General features: G+C 46.4%; 1 protein-coding gene across 3 annotated transcripts; it reads left to right on the top strand.

Moving 5' to 3' along the window:
- The first annotated feature begins 213 nt into the window (after nt 1–213).
- TRPT1 (tRNA phosphotransferase 1) lies at nt 214–25,402 on the top strand. 3 transcript variants are annotated; one of them, XM_030219730.1, is made up of 8 exons: nt 214–390; nt 7,742–7,879; nt 8,918–8,999; nt 9,359–9,528; nt 14,829–15,003; nt 15,498–15,554; nt 24,717–24,827; nt 25,228–25,402. In XM_030219730.1, exons 2-8 carry the CDS (start codon nt 7,775–7,777, stop codon nt 25,248–25,250), a joined length of 723 nt encoding a protein of 240 aa, XP_030075590.1. In that variant the 5' UTR covers nt 214–390; nt 7,742–7,774; the 3' UTR covers nt 25,251–25,402. The 3 variants fall into 3 exon arrangements, with proteins under 3 accessions (XP_030075590.1, XP_030075592.1, XP_030075593.1); XM_030219732.1 differs by lacking the exon at nt 214–390 and adding an exon at nt 450–471; XM_030219733.1 differs by lacking the exon at nt 214–390 and adding an exon at nt 8,668–8,740 and having other exon boundaries at nt 7,793–7,879.
- The last annotated feature ends 1,833 nt before the right edge of the window (nt 25,403–27,235 follow it).

Below are 27,235 nucleotides of genomic sequence, written 5' to 3' on the forward strand. Positions count from 1 at the left end.
CAGTGGACTAGATAGGTTCACTTCCACTCCTATTAAACGTCCTTGTTTTCAACAGCGTTTGCTATTGTTTTGGGTGAGCTAAAGCTCGGTCAACTGCCGGCAAGCTCCGCCTACTGGCTTCAGCCCGTATAATGGACTACATAGGAGTAGGACACCCACCCCACCATATCCTCTTTTCTTCAACCTACTTGGCCAGACCAAAAAGCAAGGAGAGAGGCTCAGCTCCAACAATTTGCATGGCATGGGGAGCATATAAATGGCCATCCGAAGCAAAGTTCACCCTCACTCCTTCCCTCAGTTGCTTCAGGGCGGGACGGCACGTGACGCGGCCGAGGGAAGGAAGTTATGTCAGGGAGGGGGAGGAACGCCGGAGATGGTAGAAGTTTGAAGGTAGGATGTGGGGTAGGGGAGTGTGTGAGAATGAGGGAGAGATCGGGGAGCGGATGGGGAAAGCTAGAGTGGGAGAAAGAGGTAGAATGTGAGAGGCGATGAAATGTTTGTCACTTGCTATGTTTGCCTTTGAATACTAGCACCTTTTTTTTTTGTCTTCGCCAGCGCATTTTTCAGGCATTCCCTACTTTTTCCATGGGAAAAATATTTATTGATGTTGCTGTTGAGTCTATCTCATTGTAGCTTCATATCATACTCTAGTTTTATAGCGTCACTTTTTTTTGGAAAAGATATATTTTTTAGCTAATACTTTTCATCAAATATTGATCTGTATGGTTTTTATTTTGTCTTCTTCTCAAGGGTATGCATATTTAGGATCTATAGCTTCTTCTCATATGTCATCTGCTGCAGACAGCTTGCCGTTTTGATTGCTTTCATATGGGCCTCCAAGAGTCATGTGTTTACTGATATTCGGCTTTTGTGTAAGCTTTTCTTGAGATCTTTAGTAGAGGAGTGTGGTAGCCGTGTTAGTCCACTCTTAAGGTTATCAATAGAAATCAAACAAAATAAAACATGGAAAAGAAAATAAGATGATACCTTTTTTATTGGACATAACTTAATACATTTCTTGATTAGCTTTCGAAGGTTGCCCTTCTTTGTCAGATCGGAAATAAGCAAATGTGCTAGCTGACAGTGTATAAGTGAAAACATTCAAGCATTACTATGACAGTCTGACAGGGTGGGAGGATGGGGGTGGGTAGGAGGTATGCATGGGGACATCAAAGCATATCATTGATATTCTAACAGGATGGGTGTGGATAGTGGAGGAGTGGCCTAGTGGTTAGGGTGGTGGACTTTGGTCCTGGGGAACTGAGGAACTGAGTTTGATTCCCAGCACAGGCAGCTCCTTGTGACTCTGGGCAAGTCACTTAACCCTCCATTGCCTGCCGCATTGAGCCTGCCATGAGTGGGAAAGTGTGGGGTACAAATGTAACAAAATAGGTGAGGGGTGGGGTGATCAACAGAGAAATACAGCTTTATGGTTTATAATGGGCTAGGAACCCCAGATCCTTGTTAAGTCCTTTCTGTTGGGTGTTAAAATATTCAATCATTCTGACTTCAAAGGTCTTACGTTCTTGTATGGTTTTAAAGTTACCTTTCAGGATTCTCACCGTGAAGTCACTGGTACAGTGTCCTGGTCCTGTAAAATGTTGACCAACAGGTGTGGGAACCCTACTGGCACCAGCATTGTTCATGTGATGTCTATGTAAATTGAATCTTGTCTTAAGCATCTGGCCTGTTTCTCCAATATAGCATCCTTCGTTACATTTTTTACACTGAATGATATATACCACATTGGAAGATGAGCAAGTGAAAGATCCCTTTATGTTGAATATCTTTCCTTTGTGGATCTCATTTAGAGTGTTGTGTACAACTCTGGAGACCACACCTTCAAAAAGATATAAACAGGATGTCGTCTAGAAGGGGGCTACTAAAATGCCTTCATCAAAAGGCATTTGGGAATTGACTTAAAGATCTTAAATCTGTATACTTTGGAAGAAAAGCGGGAGGGGGAGATGTGAGAGAGATACTACTACTACTACTACTACTTAACATTTCTAGAACGCTACTAGGGTTACGCAGCGCTGTACAGTTTAACACAAAAGGAAGGTCCCTGCTCAAAGGAGCTTACAATCTAAAGGATGAAATGTCAAGTTGGGGCAGTCTAGATTTCATGAATAGAGGTATAGTGGTTAGGTGCCAAAGGTGACATTGAAGAGGTGGGCTTTAAGCAAGGATTTGAAGATGGGCAGGGAGGGGGCCTGGAGTAAAGGCTCAGGGAGTTTATTCCAAGCATGGGGTGAGGTGAGGCAGAATGGGCGGAGCCTGGAGTTGGCAGTGGTGGCGAAGGGTACTGAAAGTAGGGATTTGTCTTGAGAGCGGAGGTTACGGGTAGGAACGTAAGGGGAGAAGAGGGTAGAGAGGTAAGGAGGGGCTGCAGATCGAGTGCATTTGTAGGTTAGTAGGAGAAGCTTGAACTGTATGCGATGCTTGATCGGAAGCCAGTGAAGTGACTTGAGGAGAGGGGTGATGTGAGAGATGTTTAAATATCACTGACATGCATGCACAGGAGCTAGGCATCCTTCAATTAAAAGGAAGCTATGGAATAAGAGGGCAAAGGATAAAGTGAAAGGGGAGAGACCAGAGAGACTCTGGAATAAGTCAGAGAAATATTTCTTTATGGAAAGGGTGGTGGTGACTGGAACAGCTTTCCAGTGGATGGGCCGACTAGATAGGCCATATGGCACGGGTTCCCAAAACTGGGGCCCGGTTTACTAAGCCACGCTAACGTTTTTAATTTTAGTGTGCACTAATGCTAGAGACAACCATATATTCCTAAAAACGCTAGTGCACCTTAGCAAACAGGGCCTGTTCCTGAAGGCACCCTAGCCAGCCAGGTTTTCAGTACATTCACAATGAACATTCATGAGAGAGATTTGCATGTGATGGAGGCAGTGTATGCAAATCTCTCTCATGAATATTCATTGTGGGTATCGTGAAAACCTGACTGGCTGGGGTGCCTCCAGGACCAGGTTTGGGAACCCCATGCCATATATGGTCTTTATCTGCTGTTGTTTTCTCTGTTTTTGTTCCTCCAGAACTGGTTGTATTCCTTTCTATCACAAAGACAAAATTAAACAACCTAACAGTGCCAGACAGCAACACTTGATTGAATCAGAAAAGAGACTCCAGTAGCCCATTTTATTATTTTATTGCCAAATTTAGTTTATACAGTTTGGCTAGCTGCCTTTTGAGCAAATGAACATCAAAGCATTGTGTAAAGCCTATGAGAAAGAGAGTTAAAAAAAAAAAATCTCAGAAAGAGAGGAACCATTCCCAGAGTTGTAGCCACTCTAAGAGCTCAAGGCTGTTTGGGGAGGAGGAGGGGGGGGGGGGGGGGAGTGTCTTCATAACAACCTTAAACTTTGTGAAGACATGTTCTTAAGTAGAGTAGCAAGGTATTCCATGATGAAGAGTCTAGGAAGCAAAAGTGGACCCATTGCATTCAGTGTGAATCTTGGAAGGCAGCAGAATGCAAAATTAGCCTGAGAGGATCAAACTGCCAAAAAGCACATATATTTTTAGTATGCAAGGCATAATGAGTTAATATGGGAATTTTGAATTTAATATCGACAATGATTCAGTGCTGACTAGCAAGTAAAGGGGAGACATGATCAAACCTACAAGTCAGACAGCAATTTCACAGTCATACTTTGAATCAGCTGAAGGTATTTGAATGAAGATATGGGAAGTCCATTATTAAAAGTTAAAGTAATTGATCGGAGTCAGAACCAGGATATGGAGTAGAGAATGACGTCCCGGCCCCATCCCCATCCCCGTGGGTCCTGTCTCCGTCCCTGTGGGCTCTGTCATCATCTGCGAAAGCCTCAAACACAATTTTATTAAAGTATAAAAATGAACAATAGGCCATGCGACTGTTGTTTATAAATCAAAAATAGAAAACAATAATAATGAGCAACTATAATAACCCCACCACCACCCTGTACCCTTCCAACCCCAACAATAGCTGACTTCTTCTACCCCAAGGAATCCTAATCCACCCTGTTAAAATGTCCAGGGGTACAAAATACAACCCGTGCTGTATCCCCTAGTGGTGGAGAAATATGCCCTATAGAGCACTGTTTTGATTTTTTAATCTAGTGGATGAATAAGTCATCAACAATCTCATGATTCAGTCTAGCTCTTCTGTCTTCCACAGTCCTTCCTGCAATAGAAGATGTCTTCTCAGAAGATGGGATACCCATGCAAGTTTTGCCATTTGTGGTCAGCATGTTTGCTTGTTTTTCAAAACAAAAAAAATCAATATATTGTCTGCATCACTCAAACACAAATAACGGTTCAGTTCATTAACAGACTTCAAAGTACAAAATGACATGGGTCAAAGTTCGGTCCTGTCCCCATTCCCGCCGTGTCCATGTGGGATTTGTCCCCGTCCCCACCCTATCCCCGCTGTAACCTGTCACCATGCCATTCTCTAGTGTGGATTAGTAATTTGAGATCCTTCATATCCAGCAAATACTTGAGTGAGTTTTGTGAAGAGCGCAAAAGGAGTTTCTAACTACTGCAGAGATCTTGGGATTCGGGGGAGAGTAAGGCATCTAAATAGAATCCTTAATTCAGAACTGAATTATCTACTATAATAAAACTCACCCTCAACGTTCTGAGGACACTGATGTCAGTGAAGCCAAGCCCTGACTACCTTCAAAAAGGTTCGAAGGTTCGTGGTGGTGAAGCCACCAAAATCGCTCCGGGCCCCGCCCTCTAGGGCGGAGCAATGGCAGAACAACGAAGGGGTTGGCAGGGAGGGAGGCAGGGAGGCAGGGGAGGGGAATTCGTTCCGGGCCCCGCCCTCGCGTCAAACGTCATGATGTTGGGGGCGGAGTAATGGCAGAACAACGAAGGGGTTGGCCGGGGGGGGGGGGGGGGGGGGGTGTTGGCGACAAAAACCTTGCTAGCGTCCGTTTCATTTGCTCTGAAACGGCCTCTTTTACTAATATAGAATAACAGGAGCACTGAGAATGGAAGGGAAAAGCAAGAGTACTGGTGCTTGCCTTGAAACCTAAATAGTTTTGGAACAAATCTGAGATGAAATCCAGCCTGCAGCACTCTTGAGGGACATTAAGTCTAAAGAAGAGTGAAAAGAAATCAGAATATTACTATTTTAATTAATTTGATATACCATGCTTCAAAAAATTGTCAGCGTGGTTTCAATAAAATATCCATAAAATCAGAAAATAATGGCAGTTAAGATAGGAAAGACCTAAGCGTTCTTCCAAGAACAGTCCTTTTGATCATCATCATCATCACATTCCTGCAGATATGAGGTAACCACCTCCCAGGTCAGTGCTAACCATTTCTCTTTACCTAGACTTTATGAAACATATTTCTGCATTCTTGGCATTAGCCAATGCCCCTAACCTCGGCCGCTTCCTACTTTCGTTACTGCTGTGTACATGCATCCCTCAGTGCTGTGAGCTATTTTAGTATGCTTGTTTTGGGACATCGTCAAAGTTTGCTTTTGATTAATTAGGCACTTGTTTTGGCACTCTTTCATTAAAATATTGTTCCTGGGTAGGAGTTGGTAACAGTTTTTCTGGACGCTCATTGTTACTTTGGCAGCCCTGAGCTTACTGTTTATAATAGCTTTACACTTGGTCTTCCTGCCTTTATTCAATTTTATCCACGGTTTGTTTTGACAAATTTACAAGTCCCTGTATATTCTGTCTATAGATCCCCGGTCCCGGCTGTTGCGAGTTGCTGAAAATTTCAATTTCCTGTGGTGTTGTTTAAAATTGTTTTTAACATTTAACTCTTAGGTGGAAACTGATTTGATTATAATGTATGCAGGCAGCGATCATTACACTGTTTCGCTAACTGGTGTCAGCTCTGCCCTTGCTTCCATATAGTTCCAAGTTTCCTTTTCTGTTATCTTCAGGAAACAGACGCTTTTTTGTTCTTTGATCTAACTAAAAGGGTGGTTTTTGGTCTGCAAATATATAACGTATGGCACAGTTCCTCTGCTCTACCCATATATATTACGATGCTGCTTTGACTTACAAAGACCGCTAGCAGCTCCATTACTGTCTCATTATACTCCTGTACGCATTGTATTTGTTTTTAAATAATATATTTAATATAAATGGCTTTACCTTTTGCCGGTATCTCACTGCTCCTGGCTGGCTCGCCAATTTAACTTTATGTCGACCTAGTTTCTAATAGACCAGACCCTTCAAACCTGGCCTCCCACCATTCCGGTGGGGTCTTCTAGCTGTACCATAATTCTACACTAGTTACTTACACATTATATTCATTGGGTGTTGACCCCTGGCTCTCTTAGGGAACATATTAGTATTCTTTTGCCTGCTTGGAAATTTAGGCTTTCCTGGTCACCAGATATTTCAGGACCTGCAGTTAAAACAGTGGCAAAATTATCTCTCTGCATTATAAATCTCCAGATGCTTGGACCTTAAGTATAAGATTCAACTGGCTCAGGATCATGAAAGATCCCAACTACCACACCAGTTGTTTGAAGTAGAAGTGGTGCCTAAAAAGAGTCAAATTCTCCAAATCTCATGCCAACATCGCTCTAGGCAAGGACTCACTTTCCTTCCCATTACATCAACAAATTTTGAGTTCGATTAGAACGATGGAGGTGAGAATTATTATATAGGATAAGTAGTAGTAAACAGTGACCCTTGATTTGAGAAACTTGTCTTGACTTTCATCCTCCCCCCTCCTCCAAAAAAAGTCATATGAGACATGGCAAAGGCAGCCAAATGACCATGCATATCTTCATGAATGACTTAACACACAGAGACAAGCTGCTCTGCATGCTCAAATGGCAATTGCAGTTTTCCTGAATACAGAATTGTAGGAATTGTCTGTAGACAGTGTAAGGCTGACACCACACTCCCCTGAGGAGTAGATTGACCTGTGCATAGAAGTCATAGGAAAGCAAATATGTTCCACTAAGGAATAATGATACGGTACCATCTGAAGTTGAGCAGTGATTCTTGAATTTAGTATAGTGCCTTGAAAGACTTTCCTTCCTATTACATCAACAGGGAAGTCTGGCAAGCCACCACATTAAACAGATGGATACTCAGAATACTGAACTAGGGATATAGGATAAATTCACATCTTCCACCAGCCACAGTGCTGAATCTCAGTGTCTTAGTGACAGACATGCAGTCCCTTCTTCAAGCACATACAGTTGAAGAGAGAAGCGTGGACACAACAGAGGACCGATGAGCCTCTGTCCCAACAAAGGTGGCATGGTTAATGCTGTCTTCAGCTTCTGTCCATCACCTGTTTCCTGTTGCCAGGATATGGGCTGCAGTAGACTCCACAACACTGTCGCTGGGATGTCCTTATGTTTTTATTGTGCTTTATTTTTAAATATATGTTTTCTTATCTGCCTCTTTTGGGAGCACCTGCACTAGATTTTTTGGGTCCACTGATGAAGCTGAGATTAGGAGTGACGAGGCAGAGATTGCATTTGTCTGCAGATACAGTTATGTTAAACCATTTTAATTTATTGTAACTTCCACATTTGTATTGCGCCTCTTCTGGTTTTTCAATAGTACAGGCTTGCCTTTTCTCTGCCACAAGGCTGGTAATAAAAAGATTTTTACAATTTTGTATTTGTGGAAAAATTGGTTAGTGCGTCTGGCATACTGAGAAATGTGACTTCCTCGGTTAGGAATAGTAGTATAGAGTTCTAATAGGATAAAAGACTAAATGTTGTCTTGCAATTTGATTTTTTCAGGGTAAAGTGGTCTCAATGTAACAAACCTTTAAAATGAACCCTGCTGGGGAACCGCTCAGAGATTCTCCCACTGAGCCTGAAGCTGGACGAGGAAGAAGAAAACAAAGAGTTGGGAATCCCAGAAGACGCCACGAGCAGGTCCAATATAGTAACATAGTATATGATGGTGGATAAAGACCATCTAGTCTGTCCAGTAAAGCTTCCAGAGCTGCACCTGCCACTCAATGCTGGTTACACTCCGTCATGCTCAAATATGGCATACCAAATAGAGCAACATGCAACGGAGAGGGTGAAAGTACACAGCACAAGCAGTACAAAAAGAAGCACAAAGGGCTTTCAAGAATGGAACAAGTACTCTTTTATTGATGACCCGACACGGGTTTTCTTGGCGTTCTACTACTACTACTACTACTATTTAGCATTTCTATAGCGCTACAAGGCATACGCAGCGCTGTACAAACATAGAAGAAAGACAGTCCCTGCTCAAAGAGCTTACAATCTGCTCTGCACTAGGAATTGTTTCCGTTTTCAGTAAGTGCAGATTATTACTTTGATGATTTTCTGCTTTGTGAGCAACTACTTAGCGTTGCTCTGTTGAATTGACCCCTGAGGCAGGCATTAGGTTACGCCAAAACATGGCCCCTGTCGGGTCATCAATAAAAAAGTACTTGCACCATTCTTGAGAACCTTTTGTGCTTTTTTTTGGACTCCATAACAAATAGTGCAGCCACACAATCAAGGAATAGTAGTTTTATAATTTTAGATAGTCACATTCATTGTCAGTATTATGTTATTAACTTTGAGTGTTAAACAGGCATATTGAGAGTTCAGGCTGAAGGACTGAATAGAAGAGAGAGTGAATTAAATGTATTATTTAAACTAAATGCAGTTCATTCTTCTCATGATTCACTCTCCCTTTTTTTCAGGAGTTTGTGATTTAGATGTCTGTAGGTCATTGTGGTCTGGATCCTGTGTGTAGATCACTGGAAGATGTTTCTGGTATTCACTGAAAATTCCTGGATTTGGGGAAAATGGGAGAGGCCTAGTGTGACAAAGGCAGATTAGCAAATTACCAGTGGATGAGAAAGTAGTGGAGACTTCAAGCATGAAATTCTGGAAAGAAACATGAATAAATCCATGTCTCTTCAAAGGTCTCAACTTATAAATATTTTTCAGAACCCAGATGTCCGTTTGTCAAAGGCATTGTCTTACGCTCTGCGCCATGGAGCAGCTAATCTTGGTCTTCAGATGGGGGCAGGTATGTACTGATGAATATGATGGGAGACTACTCTGGGGTATTCACTGTATATTGATGAGGCCACCTGGCATATCTCTGTAATATTGGAGCTAAGTACATTGGGGGAAGAAGGTGAAAGAAGACAGGCATTTATGAGTCCCTGAAACTCTTGCAAGAAAAAGGAGTCTTTCGTGTTTAGTTATTTGGCTTAATTCTCACTTTTAGTAACAAAGGGTGAGTCACATTCCAGTACAGTAGGTATTTCCTTGTCCTCAGAAGGCTTACAATCTAAATTTGGACCTGAGGCATGGAGGGTGAGATGGCTTGCTTAAGGTCACAAGAAGTGTCGGTGGGAATTTAATCTTTGTGTTTTTCTCTAGATGGCTTCCTGTACCTGGATGAGATGCTCTGCCACCCACAGTTCCACTCATACACAAAGGAGGATGTCCTGCATGTGGTGGAGACGAACAACAAGCAGCGATTTGCTGTGCGACCGCACCCTATCGATGGCAGGCTACAAATACGAGCCAATCAGGGACATTCTATCCAGGTGTGTTCTCTGCATCTGAATATGCCAGGCAGAGATGAAAAAAGGTTAAGGCCTGACAATGTGGAGCTTTAAAATAAGGATAGGAACTAGCCTCCCAATCAGTCCAGATGCATAGGTTTATGTCACCCTACCAGCAGATGGAGACAGTGGATCACAACTTTTAACAGACATTGTTACGGGCCATTATGTGGATGTCAGCAATGGAATGAGGAAGCCCAAATTAACAACTATGAAAACTGAAAATATATCCTAATCTTCCTCCACTGGGGATGGTATCAGGGAAAGAAGGGGAATTACAACATAGAGAATCCACAGGTTCCCTCTGTTTGCCCTGTCGGTGGATACCAAGCACAAAGTTGTATAGTGATCGTATAAGTGGCGGGTCGGAATGGATGAAGGTTGCATGATGTCCTGTTCGATCATAGTCATGCTGTGTTGGTAGTTGAAGAGGGTTACGTGGGGTTGTTGGGGTAGGCCTTTTTGAAGAGGTAGGTTTTTAGTGATTTCCTGAAGTTCAAGTGGTCGTGGATTGTTTTCACAACTTTTGGGAGCCCATTCCATAGTTGTGTGCTTATATATTGAATAGAATCTGCCCCAGTACAGATCCCTGAGGCACTCTACTATCCATCTTTCTTTCCTCTGAGTGGATTCCATTTACAATTCAGTTCACCACTTTGAGGCATATTTTCAAAGCACTTAGCCTCCCAAAGTTCCATAGAAACCTATGGAACTTAGCCTCCCAAAGTGCTTTGAAAATATGCCTCTTTGTGTCCTACTTTCAGACTTCGCAGTTTATTCATGAGCCTCTTATGAGGAATGCTATCAAAGGCTTTATTGAAATCCAAGTAGACTACACCTAGTGTGTGTTCTGTATCCAGTTCTGTGGTCATCCATTCAAAGAAATCAATTAGATTCATTTCACACAATTTTCCTTCGGTAAAACTATGTTGTCTTCAGATTTTGTTACCTGTTGGATTCTAGGAAATTCACTGTCATAAGTACATATATAAGTACATAAGTATTGCTATACTGGGACAGACCGAAGGTCCATCAATCCCAGCATCCAGTTTCCATGCCTAAAAGTTCAGGTCTTGCATCTGGTCTTGCTTGGCAGTTTTTGATATCCAGGGCTAGCATTCTCTCAGGGACTGTTGTTTTTTCTGTTTTGGCGTTGCTAGTTTGTTCACCCGGGTCTCCCATCCTGGTTTCTTCAGGATAACCTGCCATCTCGTTATTGAACTGGCATTCTATTTTCTGGCAGATTAGATATCTGATTTTTGGCAGTTTGCTCTTCTGGTTCTCATAGAGTTGTCTTTCTGACTCTTTCAGGGATAGTGGTGTTGTCTCTTGCAGGGCTCACATTCTGTTTCCCTACATGTTTGCTATCTTGTTGGCTCTGTCCTTTCGGTAGCGACTTGTGCTGTCAAGCCTTTTTCCAGCTTTGGATATGAGCTTTCCTCTAGTGACTTGCTCCATCTTGTCGTGGCAAGCCTGGCTGCCTCTCTGGCTATCTGGCCAGGCTCCCATACTGGATTTGAGCCGTGCCCCCCTTTTGGATGTCTACGGTCATCTGACCTATTTTTATTTTATTTGTTACCTTTGTATCCCACATTTTCCCACCTATTTGTAGGCTCAGTGTGGCTTACATAGTACCGGAGAGGCTTTTGCAGGCTCCGGTGTGAACAAATACAGGGTGATGTTGTGGTAAGATCAAGTTCATGTGGCACAGCAGATCTGGCCTTGCTGCCCCCTGGTTAGTGAATCCTATTGGGGACCTAGTTCTCATTCATTGTTCCAGTTCTGGATGTCTTTGAATGCCAGGCCTTGTCCCATCTCTGGATATCGGACCTTACTCCCTGTTTTGATGTAGTCTCCTTCTATCTTTGGACATCAAGCTTTCCTCTATTTGCAGGTCAAGTTTTCCTCTGTTTTTGTGAGGCAAACCTTGCTCTGTCTTTGGTCGGTGAACCTTCTCTGGCCGGGCCCTTGCTCCATCACTGGCCTTCGGGCCCTTGCTCTGTCTCTTGCTATGGAGCATGTTCTTGATTGACTGCAGTTCCTTTACCAATTTCGGTTGTTGAGCCTGGTTCTGTCTTACGTTGTCAAGTTTGGCTCCTTCTCCGAAGGTCGAATCTTACTTCTCCTCTAGGTGCTGGGCCTTGTTCCACCTCAGGACATCGGGCCTTCACTGGTCTCTGGAGGTTGAGTTTTTTGATTCTTCTCTGCTGTTGGTACAGATCCCTTTATTGGGATAGTTTCTTGGGGTTCATCTCACCCTCTATAGCAGGTGAGCATAGTTTCGGCTCTGGTTTAGAGTCTGATGCCGTCACAGGAGTTTGAATCTAGCTGTTGCTCTCCTTTTTTCTGTCTGAGCTCCTTCCCTGGGAGCTGTGCGCGGCTTTCTTGCTTCGGTTGTCCTTGACCCACTCGGGGCTTTCTCTGTGAGCTTTGGGGAACCTTCTTTCCTGGATGTGTGGCATCCCTTGATTTCGGTTCTCCAAATTACCTCTGGAGTTGGGGGGGGTACTTCGTTCTTGGAAGTAGGTGTTCCTCTGTTCTCTCTGGTCTTGGAGCATAGGCTCCTTCTGTCTTTAGACCACCCTTCTGCCTCAGTCTGTGGGGCTGGAGTTGGCTGCATCCCACATGACAGGGCTCAGTCTCTGGAAATGGCTGTCGAGCTTTAGCTCCCTTCCTCTTCTGTTTACTTTGCATCTGGGCTCCCTGAGTGTTCGGACTGTGTACACCGCTGGATGGCAGTCTGGTTCCCTTCTGTGGGGGACTTTTGGCTCGCATTGGTTATTCCTCCGTGTTGTCCTCCTGAGGTTTTTTTTTCCTTCTCCTTTTTGGGATCTCGGGACATCTTGGTTTGATGCAGCCCCGTTCTGCGATTCCGCTTTCTGTCGTCTTGCCACGGATGGTATTTTCTGTGGTTCCTTCAGAGCATTGTTTTGTTCTGGTCCCGCCCTATTGCTGTGACTGCTTTGCTACATCCCATTGGTCTGGTATTGATGACAAGGAAGGAAAAATTATGGTCTTACCTGATAATTTTCTTTCCTTTAATCATACCAGACCAGTCCAGATGCCCTCCATTTCTGTTTTTTCTGTTAGATTCTTAACTTGCTGCTGCTGGGGCTTACTGTCACTCCAGCTATGCCGGAGTGGTTCTTGACACCATTTTTTTTGTTACATTTGTACCCCGCGCTTTCCCACTCATGGCAGGCTCAATGCGGCTTACATATTGTATACAGGTACTTATTATTTGTACCTGGGGCAATGGAGGGTTAAGTGACTTGCCCAGAGTCACAAGGAGCTACCTGTGCCTGAAGTGGGAATCAAACTCAGTTCCCCAGGACCAAAGGCCACCACCCTAACCACTAGGCCACTACGGATGCTACTTACTTATGCCAGCTTAATATGGCTCTTGATTGTGTTACTTCTCCGGCTTCCAGGGTGCGTCTGCACGATAGACAGGAAAACAATGTACTTTTCACCTTGTTCCTCGATGGGTGGTATGCGGCTCTGAGTCGCATAAGAACACTAGAATGTCTGCTTCCTGCAGGTTTGTCTAGTCTGGTGGAATCTGTTTTTCCTGTTTTGTTCTTTGTAGCAGTTAAGTGCACCATTGCTTGGCTATTCGAAATATTGAGGATTCCAGGTTGCACGATACCCTTAAGGGGCAAAATACTTGGAACTATTTTCTCTGTCTCCTTCCGCTGATGGATGGACATAACCCATTGGCCTGGACTGGTCTAGTATGATTAACAGAAATAAAATTATCAGGTGAGAACATAATTTTTCCTTTCCAGCTACTCTTAGAAGCTCCCTGTGGTCTTGCTGGAAGGTTGTCATGGCTCTGCCATGCTCTTGCCCTGATGCACGTTTTTCCCCGAGGAACCCGTGGCATTCCCCAGGGCGGTGGCCCACTTTTGTGCCACTACTCTGACTGCTGACTGACGCTGGCTCCTTAGGGCACGCTCGCTTTCCAAAGATGGCCTTTTATGCTCCCGCAGCAATGATTTTGGAGGACCCTGTGGGGAGTGTCACTTTCTGATTTGCCGTTTTTAAGGAGCCTTCTGACTTGGTTCCAGTGCTTTTACAGAAAGGTCTTCCTTTCTCCTTGTGTGTGTTCCAGTTTCAGTCGTGCCTTGTCTTTAGGTTCTGCTCAAGCTGAGCCTTGTTTCGTAATTCCTGTCTTGCCCGTCATGTCTCTTGTCATAGTTCTGCCTGTCTTGCCTTGTCTGGACTCAGTTCTTGCCCTGCCTTGTCTGGACCCGATTCTTGCCTTGCCTTGTCACAGCCACACTCATACACTGGATATCCAAGCCACAGGTGAGAATCATCCCCTGAGGCTATTTTTGGTGTGCTGTTTTGTTAGGTTTGTGCACCAACCATGGTATCCTTCACATTGGCGGTTATGCTCGGACATCAGGCCTACCTTCCATGGTTTCCCCTCTTTAAGCTGTCAGTGTTATGGCTTTACAACTCCCCCATTTTTTTTTTTGGCCCCAAGCAACTTTACTCATTGCTGCTTAGCATAGGCCATCTAAACTCTGTGCCAGAGCCGGTGGTGGGAGGCGGGGCTGGTGGTTGGGAGGCGGGGATAGTACTGGGCTTATACGGTCTGTGCCCTGAAAAAGACAGGTATACACAAAAACTAGCACATATGAGTTTACCTTGTTGGGCAGACTGGATGGACCTTGCAGGTCTTTTTCTGCCGTCATCTACTATGTTACTATGTAAACTAACTTGAAACTCTGGCAGATAGCTGCTATTGCTCAACCAGGCCCACACTCACACAGTTGGCAAAGGAGGCCATTCACCAGAATCAGCTGAACCGTGGACAGAGGCCAAAACCTGGGAGCTTAGTTGTGGAATCTGGTCTACCAGGGGAGCAGGCCAAGGACTGTTGTCCTGGGTCAGGGATCCTACTTGATCATGGAAGACAGTCCGCAGCTGGTATCCTGGGTGCCTGCCCAGGATTCTGCTTTAACAGGAAAAGAGGCCCAGAGACCATTGCCCTAGGAGCCTAGGAATCCTCCTGCACCGGTCTAGTATGTACCATCATCTGCTGGAGACAGAATACTGGTGAAGTACCTGATCTACACCACTCCTATATATTGGTAATGAAACCACTGAAAAGTTGTGGTTCTCTCCATCTGCTGGAAGGGTGGCAAAGGTGATAAAAAAGACATGTTTTTCTGTTAATTTCTGCAGATTCTATGTTTACGAACATTTTTGCTGTTCTTTTAAGAAGACATCACTTCAGCTACAGGTTTTAGTTCTTACTTGCTGTCTTACAGGTAAATAACCTGGAACTGGTTCCAATTGAAGCTGGACCAGAGTGTCCAGAGACTGCTGTACATGGAACATACTTTCGCCACTGGCCGTCTATCCATGCTCGAGGCTTGTGCCGCATGTCCCGCATGCACATTCACCTAGCTCCTGGCCTGCCAATGGAACATGAAGTCATCAGTGGTCAGTCTTCCTTCCAAACCTCTGACCTTTAGCACTGTAAGTTCACACCAAGGCAGATCAGAGAGAGCAGCACAACATAAGGACAATAAAAAAAAAAAAAGATGGTTAGCACTTTGCAGTCCTGCCTATTATATTTAGAAACAGGATCTCATTTAGGCAAATACTGCTATATTTTATATAAGGCAATTGACTTAAACCATTATCCTCTTTGATTATATCTACTGAAAATGTGCTCCCCTCCTCATCCGTTATGATACCAGAATGTTACTGTCCCACAAATTGTGATGACACACGTTCTTTGCTATCACATCAATGTTAGTAGTAGCAGGAGGATGTCATTTTTGCTTTAAGTGCAGGTAGCTTTTAGGAGGGTGTGCTTTGCTATGATGTAATCCTGTGTACTTTAGTGAAGTTTGGTGTGAAGATGGCTGAGTGCAGTTTTCCTTACAAACTTTTATCAGAATGATTACAGCTGGCTCTCTTTTGGTTCACAGGAATGCGGAAGGACTGTGATTTGGCCATATTTATAAATGTACAGAAAGCTATGTCTGGTGAGTATAAAGGGGGAACACAAAAGATCGTGAGAAGACCACTTAAGGCCAGGTGCTGTGGGGACATCTTACACTCTGTAGTTTCAGGAATACTGCTGCATATGTTGCTCTGGGATTTCCATGAGGAGCAATTAACAAAGATGAAAAAGTGAAATAAAACTGGCCAGTATTGTAGAACTAGATTGTTGATCAATGAGCATGGGAATGCAGGCAGACTGGAGATGTCATCAGGACAGATCTAGGTTGGATGACGTCCTCTCCTAGCAGGGCCCCTTGAGGTACTAGCAAGCTTGGAAAAGGCCACTAGGGGCTCATTTTCAAAGCACTTAGCCTTCCAAAGTTCCATAGGTTTTTATGGAACTTTGGAAGGCTAAGTGCTTTGAAAATATGCCTCTGTGCCTCCCTTTTCAGTGTGAGTTATGGCACCCACAGGATAAAATCATCTCATTCTCTCCACCACAAAGACCGTCTTGAAGGGGTGGGGGGAAGACACATTGGCTACTAAGTGCAAGGCACCCCAAGAGGTTGCACTCATATCAGGTTCTTGCTTAGAATGTGCCTCCATCCTTTTTCATCACACCACAACAGCAGATGCCCCAGATGGCTGGTGAATCACACAGAGAGAAGCGTGCCTGCCTTCTTTACACCCCACCCTGCTCCTGCCAGACAGTTACTGAATGACCAGTCCCTCCAAGGTTGCAAAGATTTCATCAATCCCACTTAAAGACAGATACCATCAAAAACACAAATCGAGCAAGTACAAGGCTCATAAAAAGACTGTGCAGAGTAAGAAGGAAATACAAAATTATTCTGACCACAAACAGCTGAGAAATAGCCTCAGATAGGAGACCTCCCTTGGGACCTCATTTCCTCTCTAGCCAAGCTCTCTTACAGGGAGGACAGTAGCAAGCAAGGAGCAGTCATGGTGGTATGCTTGTTTTGTATTCTGAACAGGTGATGCAAGCTCCCCTGGGTATATATCTAGCAGCAGTGGACCACAGCTTGCTGTTTCATTATTACAAAAATTTCTATCTGATAATGGCTTCTGCCTCAGGACTGCATTGGTATGTCCAGGACCATCTGGCTACAGCAGGAATGAGATGCAGAAAGTACCTTCAGGGGCTGAAGGATCTATCCTTCACTTCTACTATGTCCAATCTTCACATAGAAATGACAGCAGCTAACGACTATTTCCATATCATCAAGCAGATCAGTCCATAGACTGGTGGGTTGTGTCCATCTACCAGCAGGTGGAGATAGAGAGCAATCTTTTGCCTCTCTATATGTGGTCATGTGCTACCAGGAAATCCTCAGTATTCTCTCTATCTAGCAGGTGTGTGGTCACATGCAGCAGCTCTGGCTCGGTCTCCACGCCTATTTACTTAGGCTTTGTTGAGTACCTGGGGTTGAGGGCTCTTTGTGAGCAAGTGCAAACCTGGTGGTGCCAGGTCCCTCCTTTTCTCCCCCCTCCCGCTGGCTCCGTTAAAAAAGAAAAACAAACATAACAATCTTGAAGCAGAAAAGATTTTACTTGCAGCTGCTCACTGGGACACAATTCGTTGCAGCTTGGAGCAAGAAGCAGGTAATTTTACCTTTTCCTAGTGGGCAGGGGGTTCCCCGAATGTTTCCTTCGTGGATCATGGTGTCGGATGGTAAGGGCATGAAAAAGCGCTCCCTGGACTGCGATTGCGCGGCTAGTGGGGAGGCGCGGGGATCGGAGGCAGAGAAGCCCTTTTTGGGCGCCCTTCCGGACTTTGCTGATTTAGCTGGTTTTTCCTCCGCTGGGGCGTCGGCGGCCTTTCCCGCCTTAGGCGCCCATCCCCTGATGTCCGCCCTTCCGACGTCGGCCGCCCTTGTAGCTCGGACGGCCTCTGGTATGGCCGCCTTTGAGTTGGGTGGTGGTAAGAAGTTGGGGAAGTTTAAGTTCCATGCTTCCCGCGCGGGTCCTTTGCGGAGTGACGCGCTGGATGCCATTTTGGATGTGCAGCGCGCCTCTCCCCCGCTCTATGGAGTGGAGGTTGAGAGTTCCTCTAGGGCTGTGGCCCAGGTTGCAGAGGTTCACAAATGGGAGTTTCTCTCCCGAGTTTATTTTGTTGCTGCATCAGGCCTTTCAGCTGCAAAACGCTGCTCCTGCTCCCCTGTCAGATATGGGGGAAGAGGCTTCCCTGATCAAGCGCCCTCGGGTGGATCTGCAGGTCTTGGGGGACTCTGTCTCCTCTGATGTAGATGAGGGCAGCGTTTTTGAGTTCTCCCAAAGGTCCCTTGGGGATTCTTTTGAGGAGGCTGATCCTCGCCCTGATGGGGGAGATGACCCCTCTGCAGCGTGGCTTTTTCGCTCAGAGGAATTGCCTAACCTGTTAGTTCAGGCTATGAGCATCTTGAGTATTTCCTCTCCGGAGGAAGGCCCACCTTTAGCCTCGGCGGGTTCCGCTATTAAGTTGGGAACCAAGCGCCCTTCCAGGACCTTCCACATCCATGAAGCCATGAAAACTCTAATTTCGGCTCAATGGGATTCTCCAGAGGCGAGCCTCAAGGTAGCCAGGGCCATGACTCATCTGTACCCTCTGCCAGAGGGTGAACAGGAGGCCTTGCGCTGGCCGGCAGTGGACTCTTTAATCACTGCTGTGACAAAAAAGACGGCTTTGCTGGTGGATGGTGGCTCTGCCCTTAAGGATTCACAGGACAGGAAATTGGAAGCGGCCTTAAAGTTAGCCTTTGAAGCAGCCGCCTTGAGTTTGCAGGCCTCGGTTTGCGGCTCCTATGTGGCCAGGGCATGTCTGACGGTGGTGCAGCGGGCCTCCCCCTCGGATCCTTCCTTGAGGGCGGATTGGCCGGTCCTGGAGTTGGGCTTGGCTTACTTGGCAGACTTGCTGTATGATGTTTTGAGAGCCTCGGCTAAAGGTATGTCTCAGACAGTCTCTGCCTGTCATTGGCTATGGCTTAAACATTGGTCAGCTGACCATGCCTCCAAATCCCGCTTAGCCAAGTTGCCTTTTAAGGGCAAGCTGCTCTTCGGGGATGAGCTGGACAAGATCGTGACGGATCTCGGCAGTTCTAAAGGCAAGAGGTTGCTGGAGGTCAAGGCAAGGGCCAGCAGTGCTCGCCCCGGTTCCTCTAAGGGCCGTTTTCAAGAAGCCTGTCGGTATCGCCCAGGCAAGTCGGGCTCCTCCTTCAAGCAGAGGTTCTCCCCGAAGCAACATTCCTTTCGCAGAGACCGCCGCTCAAGAGGTTCTCCCTCCGATCCTCCCCCAGGGTCTCGTACCCAATGACGGGGCCCTGGTCCATGGCCCAGAGTAGATAGGAGGAAGGCTGTCCTCTTTTCTGGGCGAGTGGACCAGGGTAACTTCAGACGCTTGGGTTCTAGAAGTCATCAGAGTTGGCTACAAGTTGGAGTTCTGCCGGCCCCTGAGAGACGGGTTCGTGAATTCTCCCTGCAAGTCTCCCCTCAAAGTGGCAGCAGTTCAGCAGACTCTGGACAACTTGCTCCGCCTTGGGGCGGTGGTCCCAGTGCCCGTAGAGCAGCGTGGCACAGGACGTTACTCCATTTACTTTGTGGTGCCATAGAAAGGAGGCTCTTCTTGGCCTATTCTCGACCTCAAGGGAGTCAATCGGGCCTTGCGAATATGGCATTTCCGTATGGAGACTCTCCTCTCCGTGATTGCTGTGGAACAAGAAGGAGAATTCCTGGCATCCTTGGACATCAAGGAAACTTATCTGCACATTCCCATCTGGCCACCTCATCAGCGCTTCCTGCGCATTGCAGTGCTGGGCCGGCACTTCCAGTTCAGAGCCCTCCCGTTCGGGTTGGCTACAGCTCCGCGGACCTTCTCCAAAGTGATGGTGGTCATTGCGGCTTATCTCCGCAAGGAAGGAGTGCAAGTCCATCCCTACCCGGATGACTGGCTGATTCGAGCCCCCTCCTTTGCAGAGTGTGGGAGAGCGACGGACAGGGTCATTGCTCTTCTGAGCTCCCTGGGATGGATCATCAACTGGGAGAAAAGTCAGCTGCGCCCGACTCAGTCCCTGGAGTATCTGGGTGTTCGGTTCGACACCCAAGTGAGCAGAGTGTTCCTGTCGGACAACCGGAGCCTCAAGCTTCAGGCCCAGGTGGGCCGGTTCCTAGCCTCTTCAGCTCCTCGGGCTTGGGATTATGTGCAACTGTTGGGCTCCATGGCGGCTACGATGGTTGTAGTGCCCTGGGCACCACTACAGCACTCTCTTCTGCGGCGCTGGACTCCGGTTTCGGAGGATTACGCAGTTCGCCTTCCCCTGGACCCAGCGGTGAGAAGGGCGCTAAGTTGGTGGCTGATGTCAGACAAGTTGTCAGTCGGTATGCCTCTCACGTCCCCAGAGTGGATTGTCGTTATGATGGACGCCTGCTTGACAGGCTGGGAAGGACAGCGCAGGGGATATGGTCGCCGGCGGAGGCGAAGTGGTCCATCAACCTCTTGGAACTTCGGGCCATTCGGTTGGCGCTTCAAGTGTTTCTTCAGGTACTGATACTGAGGCCAGTTCGAATCCTGTCGGACAATGCCACAGCTGTGGCCTATGTCAATCGCCAGGGAGGTACCAGGAGTGCCCCCCTAGCCAGGGAGGCCATGAAGTTATGCCAGTGGGCAGAGGTGAATCTGGACCAGCTGTCGGCGGCTCACATTGCGGGAGTCCTGAATGTCGAGGCGGACTTTCTCAGTCGCCATACCTTGGATCCCGGAGAGTGGCAACTGTCTGCTCGTGTGTTCTTGGAGATCATGAAGCGCTGGGGCATGCCGACCTTGGATCTGATGGCGACTTCGGCCAATTGCCAAGTGCCGCGGTTCTTCAGCAGAGGACGGGACCCTCGATCTCTGGGGGTCGATGCTGTTCTCCAGCAGTGGCCGGTACAGGAGCTTCTCTACGTGTTCCCGCCTTGGCCTATGCTGGGCAGAATTCTCGGCCGGGTGGCGAAACACCCAGGCCGGGTGGGTCCAGACTGGCCCAGACGCCCTTGGTATGTGGACCTGATCCGGCTTTCCGTAGACAGTCCTCTGCGGCTTCCAGCGGAGCGGGGCCTCTTACATCAGGGTCCCATGGTGATGGAGGATCCCTCCCCCTTTGGTCTTACGGCTTGGGCTCTTGAGCAGAAGCGGCTGAAGAAGAAGGGCTTCTCGGACAAGGTCATCGCCACTATGCTGAGAGCACGGAAGCGCTCTACTTCTACGTACGCCAGGGTATGGTGCACCTTTGTATCATGGTGCGAGGCAGGATCCCTGTCGCCGTTCACGGCGCCAATTGCTTCAGTGTTGGCGTTCCTGCAAGAAGGTCTGGAGAAAGGCCTGTCGCTCAGCTGTCTTAAGGTCCAGGTAGCGGCTCTAGCTTGCTTCAGGAGTCGTCTGAAGGGTGCTTCCCTGGCTTCTCAGCCAGATGTGGTGCGTTTTCTCAAAGGGGTTAATTACCTATGCCCTCCTCTGCACTCGATAGTGCCTACGTGGAATCTCAATCTGGTGCTGCAGGCCTTGCAGAAGCCGCCCTCTGAACCATTATCGTGGCTGTCTCTGAAGGACCTGACGTTGAAAGCGGTCTTTTTGGTGACAGTCGCTTCAGCCAGGAGGGTTTTCGAGCTCTGGGCGCTCTCGTGTAGAGAGCCGTTCCTGCAGTTCACGGAGGCAGGAGTGTCTATTCGCCCAGTGCCTTCCTTCCTGCCCAAGATTGTTTCTCGCTTCCATGTGAATCAGCAGCTTTGTCTACCCTCCTTCCGTAGGGAGGATTATCCAGAGGAGTATCGTGCTCTCAGATGCCTGGATGTTAGACGAGTTATCATCAGATACTTGGAAGTGACCAACGATTTCCGGAAGTCGGATCACCTGTTCGTGCTGTTCGCGGGCCCCCGTAGGGGTCTGCAGGCATCTAAACCTACCGTGGCACATTGGGGTCAAGGAAACAATTGCGGCGGCTTATGTGGCCGCAGGGAAGGTGCTGCCTATCCAGCTGAAGGCTCATTCTACTAGAGCACAGGCGGCTTCGATGGCAGAGTCCAGGTCCGTTTCCTTGGAGGAGATTTGCAGATTGGCGACTTGGGCGTCGGCTCATACCTTCTCACAGCATTATCGCTTGGACATGGCAGCACGGGCCGAGGCCCAGTTTGGAGCTTCAGTGTTGCGTTCTGGGATTTCCATGTCCCGCCCTGGGTGAGTACTGCTTGGGTACATCCCACCAGTCTATGGATTGATCTGCTTGATGATATGGAAGGTAAAATTATGTATCATACCTGATAATTTTCTTTCCATTAATCATAGCAGATCAATCCATAGTCCCTCCCACATATCTGTACTGTTTGTTCTAGTTCAGTTATATTTCAGGTTCAAGTTTAGACTTCAGTTTCTGTTCAGGAGGACTTCGAGTTCAAGTTCTTCCACTTGGATTTCCCTGCAGTTGGGACGACTTTGTGTTACAGTGAGCTGCTGCTTCTTTCCCCCCATTTCGACGGTGGTTGGATTCATAACCAAATTATGCCTGTGCTCCCTCCCGCTTCGTGCGGCAGTAGGGTAGCTTTGTTTCCCTCTCGCTTTGGCGGTGATGGGTTAAGCCAGCTCCTCCCGCGGTTGCGGTAGCAGGATATGCCAGTTCCCCCCGCGTCGGTGGGTGTGGGTGCCTCCCCCCCCCCCCCCCCCCGCTTCGGCGTTGGTTGGGTGGCAGAGTGTCCCTTTGTGGGTGTAATTCTCTATGTTTGGTGATTCCTGCAGATGGAGCTTTGATATCGACTATACTGAGGATTTCCTGGTAGCACATGATCACATATAGAGAGGGAAAAGGTTGCTCTCTATCTCCACCTGCTGGTAGATGGACACAACCCACCAGTCTATGCATTGATCTGCTATGATTAATGGAAAGAAAATTATCAGGTATGATACATAATTTTACCATGGCCTGTTTCATTTGCCTGTGCATACAACAGGGGCATAGCCATGGATGGGGGACAGTCTTGGGGGCCTGGGCCTCCTCACCTTCAGCTTGGGCCCTCTCTGCTTTCATGGCTGGCAGGGATGCCAAGCCCTGCCAGCTGACGACGTCTCCTGCACAAGTCCCGCCTGTACTGAACAAGCAACACTTAATTCAGCAGGTGCACTTTGGCCACATGTGTGCGGGAGAGCTGACAGTAGTGGCTGAAGCATGCCTGATGAATTAAATGCTGCTTTTTCAATGCAGGCGGGACTCATTCAGGCTTTGAATGGTGGAGCAAAGGTAATATTTTATAGCAGCGGCTGGGGGGGGGGGGGGGGGAGAGAATAGTAGGCCCCCCTCAGTCCACCTTTGGGAACCCCCCAAAATGAACTTCTGGCTATGTCCCTGGCATATAATCTACTTATCTTTATTATCCCTTCCTCTCCACTAGAGATCCTATGTGCTTGTCCCATGCTTTCTTAAAGTCGGATAGAGTTGTTGTTTCTACCACCTCTGCCAGAAAGCTGTTCATTCATCCATCACTCTTTCCATAAAGATATATTTAATTACTTCTGAGTCTGCCTCCTTTTACCCTCATCCTATGACCCCCCTTTTTACAGAGCTTCCTTTCAATTGAAAGAGGCCCCCTCTCATGCATTTATGCAATGCGTCTCTATCATATCTCCCCTCTCCCGCTTTTCTCCCAAAGTCTATCCCCATATGCTTTATGATAGAGACTGTTGACCATATTATTAGCTGCCTTCTGGATCGACTCCATCTTTCAGTATCTTTTTGAAGGTGTGATCTCCAGAACTGTACACAGAACTCTAAACAAGGTCTCACCAGAAACTTATACAGAGGCCCTATCACTTTTTTTTTCCTGCATATATTTCTCTTCCTATGCACCCAAGTGTTCTTCTGGCTTTTGCCATCAATCCGGAGTTCCATTCTTCTTTCATCCACAGAAGTACATAACTCCTATACTGTACCATGCCCTTGAGTTTTTGCAACCCAAATTCATGACCCTGCATTTTGTAGCATTGAATTTTGGCTGCCAAATTCTAAACCAACCTATACCGAAAATGGTTTTCGGGGTGATGATGCGGAGGAACTGAAAGAAATCTCATGAACTTGGAAGATGTACTGAGCCAAACTGACACATTAAAGAATGATAAATTACCTGGACAGCGTCCAGTTTGATTGAATGCACGTCTGGCATGAGCTAACTACTCTATTTGGAACCAGACGACTTCATACATTTGTCTGATTACTGCTGCTTATACAATACGAAGACCTTAGCTGACCCCTGAGGCAGGCGCTTGTGCGCCGAAACACGGCCCGTGACGGGTCTTTGTAATAATAAAGGATGGCTGTTATCTCTCTCTTGAAGGCCCAGTGTTGCTTTTTTTTGAGTAAATCTGAACAATACCAGGGATCAGATTTCTAAATGCACTCTCTTAAACTGGGTAGCAAACTATATCAATTTCTATTACTATCAGGCTGGTGCTCCTAGCCCACACTGCATGGGCATACATCAACTCAGGGCTCAGTCAACTTCCTCCACTTCATGCCTATGATCAGCATCAAGTTTCTGGAATATGCAAGGCTGTAATGTGGTCCTCTAGCCACACCTTCATCAAACAAATTTGTTTGGACTTATCCTCCTGCCTGGACAGTGCCTTTGGGCAGACAGTGCTTTAGAACCTCTTATGTCATTTACCCACATTGCCAAAAGTCTTTGGACTGCTACATGGGCAAGCCTCTGCTTTATAATCACCAGACTATACACCTACTTGTTGATAGAGAAAGCAGAGTTGCTTACATGTAATGTGGTTTTTTTTTTTGTAGATAATAGAGGAATGCATCTATATTTACCCCACCCTTCTACTTTCCTCTGAGGATGGACTAACTTTAGTATGAACTGAGCCAAAACAAGGTGCTGTGCAAGCAAGGGAATCCCTGTGAATACCTACAAAAACCTTAGGTTTTTGGCCTGTAGGAGAGCAACATCTTGCCTGGATCCATCTTGATGATTGCCCCAGGCTATGTGACTGCATCCCCCTGTTTTGTACAGAAAACTCCACTTTTTCTGGCATTGTCTCAGTGAATGGGAGTCTTTCACAGGATGTTATCTCCTATGATCTGAAGCCATGCTGTTGAATCTGGCTTGGTCTTCAATTATGGAATCTCTTCTAGGGGGGAAAAAAGATGCCATTGGGTAAATGTTTTATCTTTATTCTCCAGATGGAGTGAAGTTTTTCTGGTCTAGTAATGGAGTTATTCTCACGCCGGGAGACGAGGAAGGCCTTCTGCCGCTGAAATACTTCCAGAAGGTTCTACAGTTGAAGCCTGAGAGTGAGTTTCTGGCTCAGCCTCATAGTTTGGCAGGAGAACATAGTCCCAGCAGCCCAGAGGGAAAGACAATTGTAGATAGTAGACTATAGGAAATAAATGGTTCCCCAAACCACATGTAGCTCCATTTTAAGTATGCCTACCTCAGATTTGGTAAAATTACAGGTGTATCATAGAGCATCAGTTGCTATGAGTAAATCAGTAGTGCTGAAAAGGAAATAGCCTGGGGTAATTTGGAATGCACTGGTCAAAATCAAAGAAAGCAAAATAGTAAAAGGGATGACCAGGAAAAAAAAAAGTATTCTAAAATTTCAGCGAGATGTGATACATTTTCCTTGTACTAAAAACTGACTTGCTCTTGATTTGTTAATTTTTAAAAACTTCTTATTTATATTTCATTTAGGACGCCTGCTCCCTCTACAATGACTGCTGTTCTCTGTACTATGATCACAAGCAAGTACGGTCAGAACAAACAACACAGTTTGTCCTTATTGGTGTGGAAATACAAAAAAATGATTTGTTACTTAGATCATTAAAATGTAGTGGAAGCAGTTTTTAATAAAGTCTGAGTGAATGTTCTTGTCAGTTCTTACTATGTAGCTATTTTGTGGCAGGGCAGAGCAGGGTTTGGTGATAAGCTTGTCATGATGCAGTTCATTTTATGCCATTCTATAATGTGTGAATAATACAAAGTTACTTACCTTTAACAGGGTTATCTATGGACAGTGGGATCCTACCACTACACTGTTGAGGTGAGGTCAGTGGGAGAGAGCCATCTAGAGATTAGCTTTCTGGGAAACTTTTATGAGGCTAGATTGGAGTTTCCATGCTGCTGACTGTTAACTGTAACCTTCACTCCATTTAAAACACGCTTTAATTTGGGAAGGCATGGGTGGGAATATGTGGGTTGTAGAATCCTGCTGTCCACAAAGAACATCAGTTACAGGTATGCAACTTCATTTTCTCTAAGGATCACTACAGCCCCACTGTTGATGACTTTCTAGCTAAGGGTTGCAGAAGTTGTTCTTGACAGCTCTTCTATTTTGCATCCTGAAGATTGAGAAGGATGCTTATTGAAGCATTAAGTATCCAACGTTTGAAGCTTGACTAAACTCACTGGCCAAATAGGATGACTGGTAAAGACAGTAATGTTTGGTGAAAGTGTGTATGTTTGACCAGGTGGCTACTTTGCAAATGTCCATCATCAAGATCATGGAGCTGTGTGTTGTCCGATCTAATGAGCAGTGACTTTTCCTAATGGATGTAACTTTGCTTCTTTGGTAAAAGAAAGCTATGCAATCTGAAATCCATGAAGGGGTTGAACGAACTGCTTGTTGGGCCATCCTCTAGCAGAACTTTGGGTTTTCTGAGAACTCGGAAATTAGATTTTCCATTACTGAAGTGCATTCACTTCAAAACCATTATCGAGAATTCCTTTTCCTTTGCAGGGACAAGACTATATGCACATATTCTCCTACTTCTCCTTCAGGGAGGCCTTGAAGACTTATCTGTTTGAGAAATAGTTAGTATTATGTCAACAGTTTCAGACCACCTGTGTAACTGATTTCTTCTTCCTGTTATCATTCCTTGAGATGTCACTTTGCTCTATATGAAGAGCTTCACTTTTTTTTTATTGTAAAGCGCTATGAATCTTTTATGGAAAACTAGTAAAAAAGGCCCGTTTCGTACAGAAATGAAACGGGCGCTAGCAAAGTTTTCCTCGGAGTGTGTATGTTTGAGAGAGTGAGTGTGTGAGAGAGAGTGAATGTGCGCGCGTGTGTGTGTGACAGAGGGAGAGTGAGACTGGGTGCGAGTGTGTGTGTGAGAATGAGAGTATGTGCCAGGGTCTTTCCCACCCCCCCCCCACCGGTCTGTCTCCCAGTTGCAGTTGCAGGGGGGATTCCCCCCTCCCTCCCAGTTCCAGGGGGGGTTCCCCCGTCCCTTTTTCCCAGTTGCAGGGTCCCCCCTCCCAGTTGCAGGGTCTGTCTGTGTCCCCTCTCCTTTTGTCCTCAATTTAAAAACGACAATGTGAAGCAGCAGCTCCTAGGTTTGCTTGTTTGTGAGTGTATAGCAATGACGGCTGCGTGGGGGAGTTGAAACAGAGATTAACCAATGGGCTTCCTTCCTTACCGTACACTTGCTTGGGTCACTTCCACTCCTGTGTATTAAACGTCCTGAAGCATGTCATAGGTTTGCTTCTTTTGTTTTCAGTGAATGGGATGACGGCTGCGCTGGAGTCGTAGCCAGTGCTGTTTCCTCCCCCCTCTCCCCGCTTCCGAGTCGCCAGTGGTCCTCGACCCCGAGCCCTCACCCGCCTCCTGCACATTGGACACTCGCCGCAGCCATTTGCTCGCCGTGTTGCCGCCCTCCCTCTTCGTCCTGTGCGAGATTGTGAACCTGGCCTCTCTCCT

Source organism: Microcaecilia unicolor, chromosome 11 (genome assembly GCF_901765095.1).
Source record: "Microcaecilia unicolor chromosome 11, aMicUni1.1, whole genome shotgun sequence".
Classification (NCBI taxonomy): Eukaryota; Metazoa; Chordata; class Amphibia; order Gymnophiona; family Siphonopidae; genus Microcaecilia; species Microcaecilia unicolor.

Excerpts from the sequence above, each read along its gene's own strand:
- TRPT1 (XM_030219730.1), top strand. The coding sequence starts at position 7,775 with ATGAACCCTGCTGGGGAACCGCTCAGAGATTCTCCCACTGAGCCTGAA. Across the intron at positions 9,529-14,828 it reads ATCAGGGACATTCTATCCAG|GTAAATAACCTGGAACTGGT; the intron begins GTGTGTTCTCTG and ends GCTGTCTTACAG. Across the intron at positions 24,828-25,227 it reads TCTACAGTTGAAGCCTGAGA|GACGCCTGCTCCCTCTACAA; the intron begins GTGAGTTTCTGG and ends TATTTCATTTAG.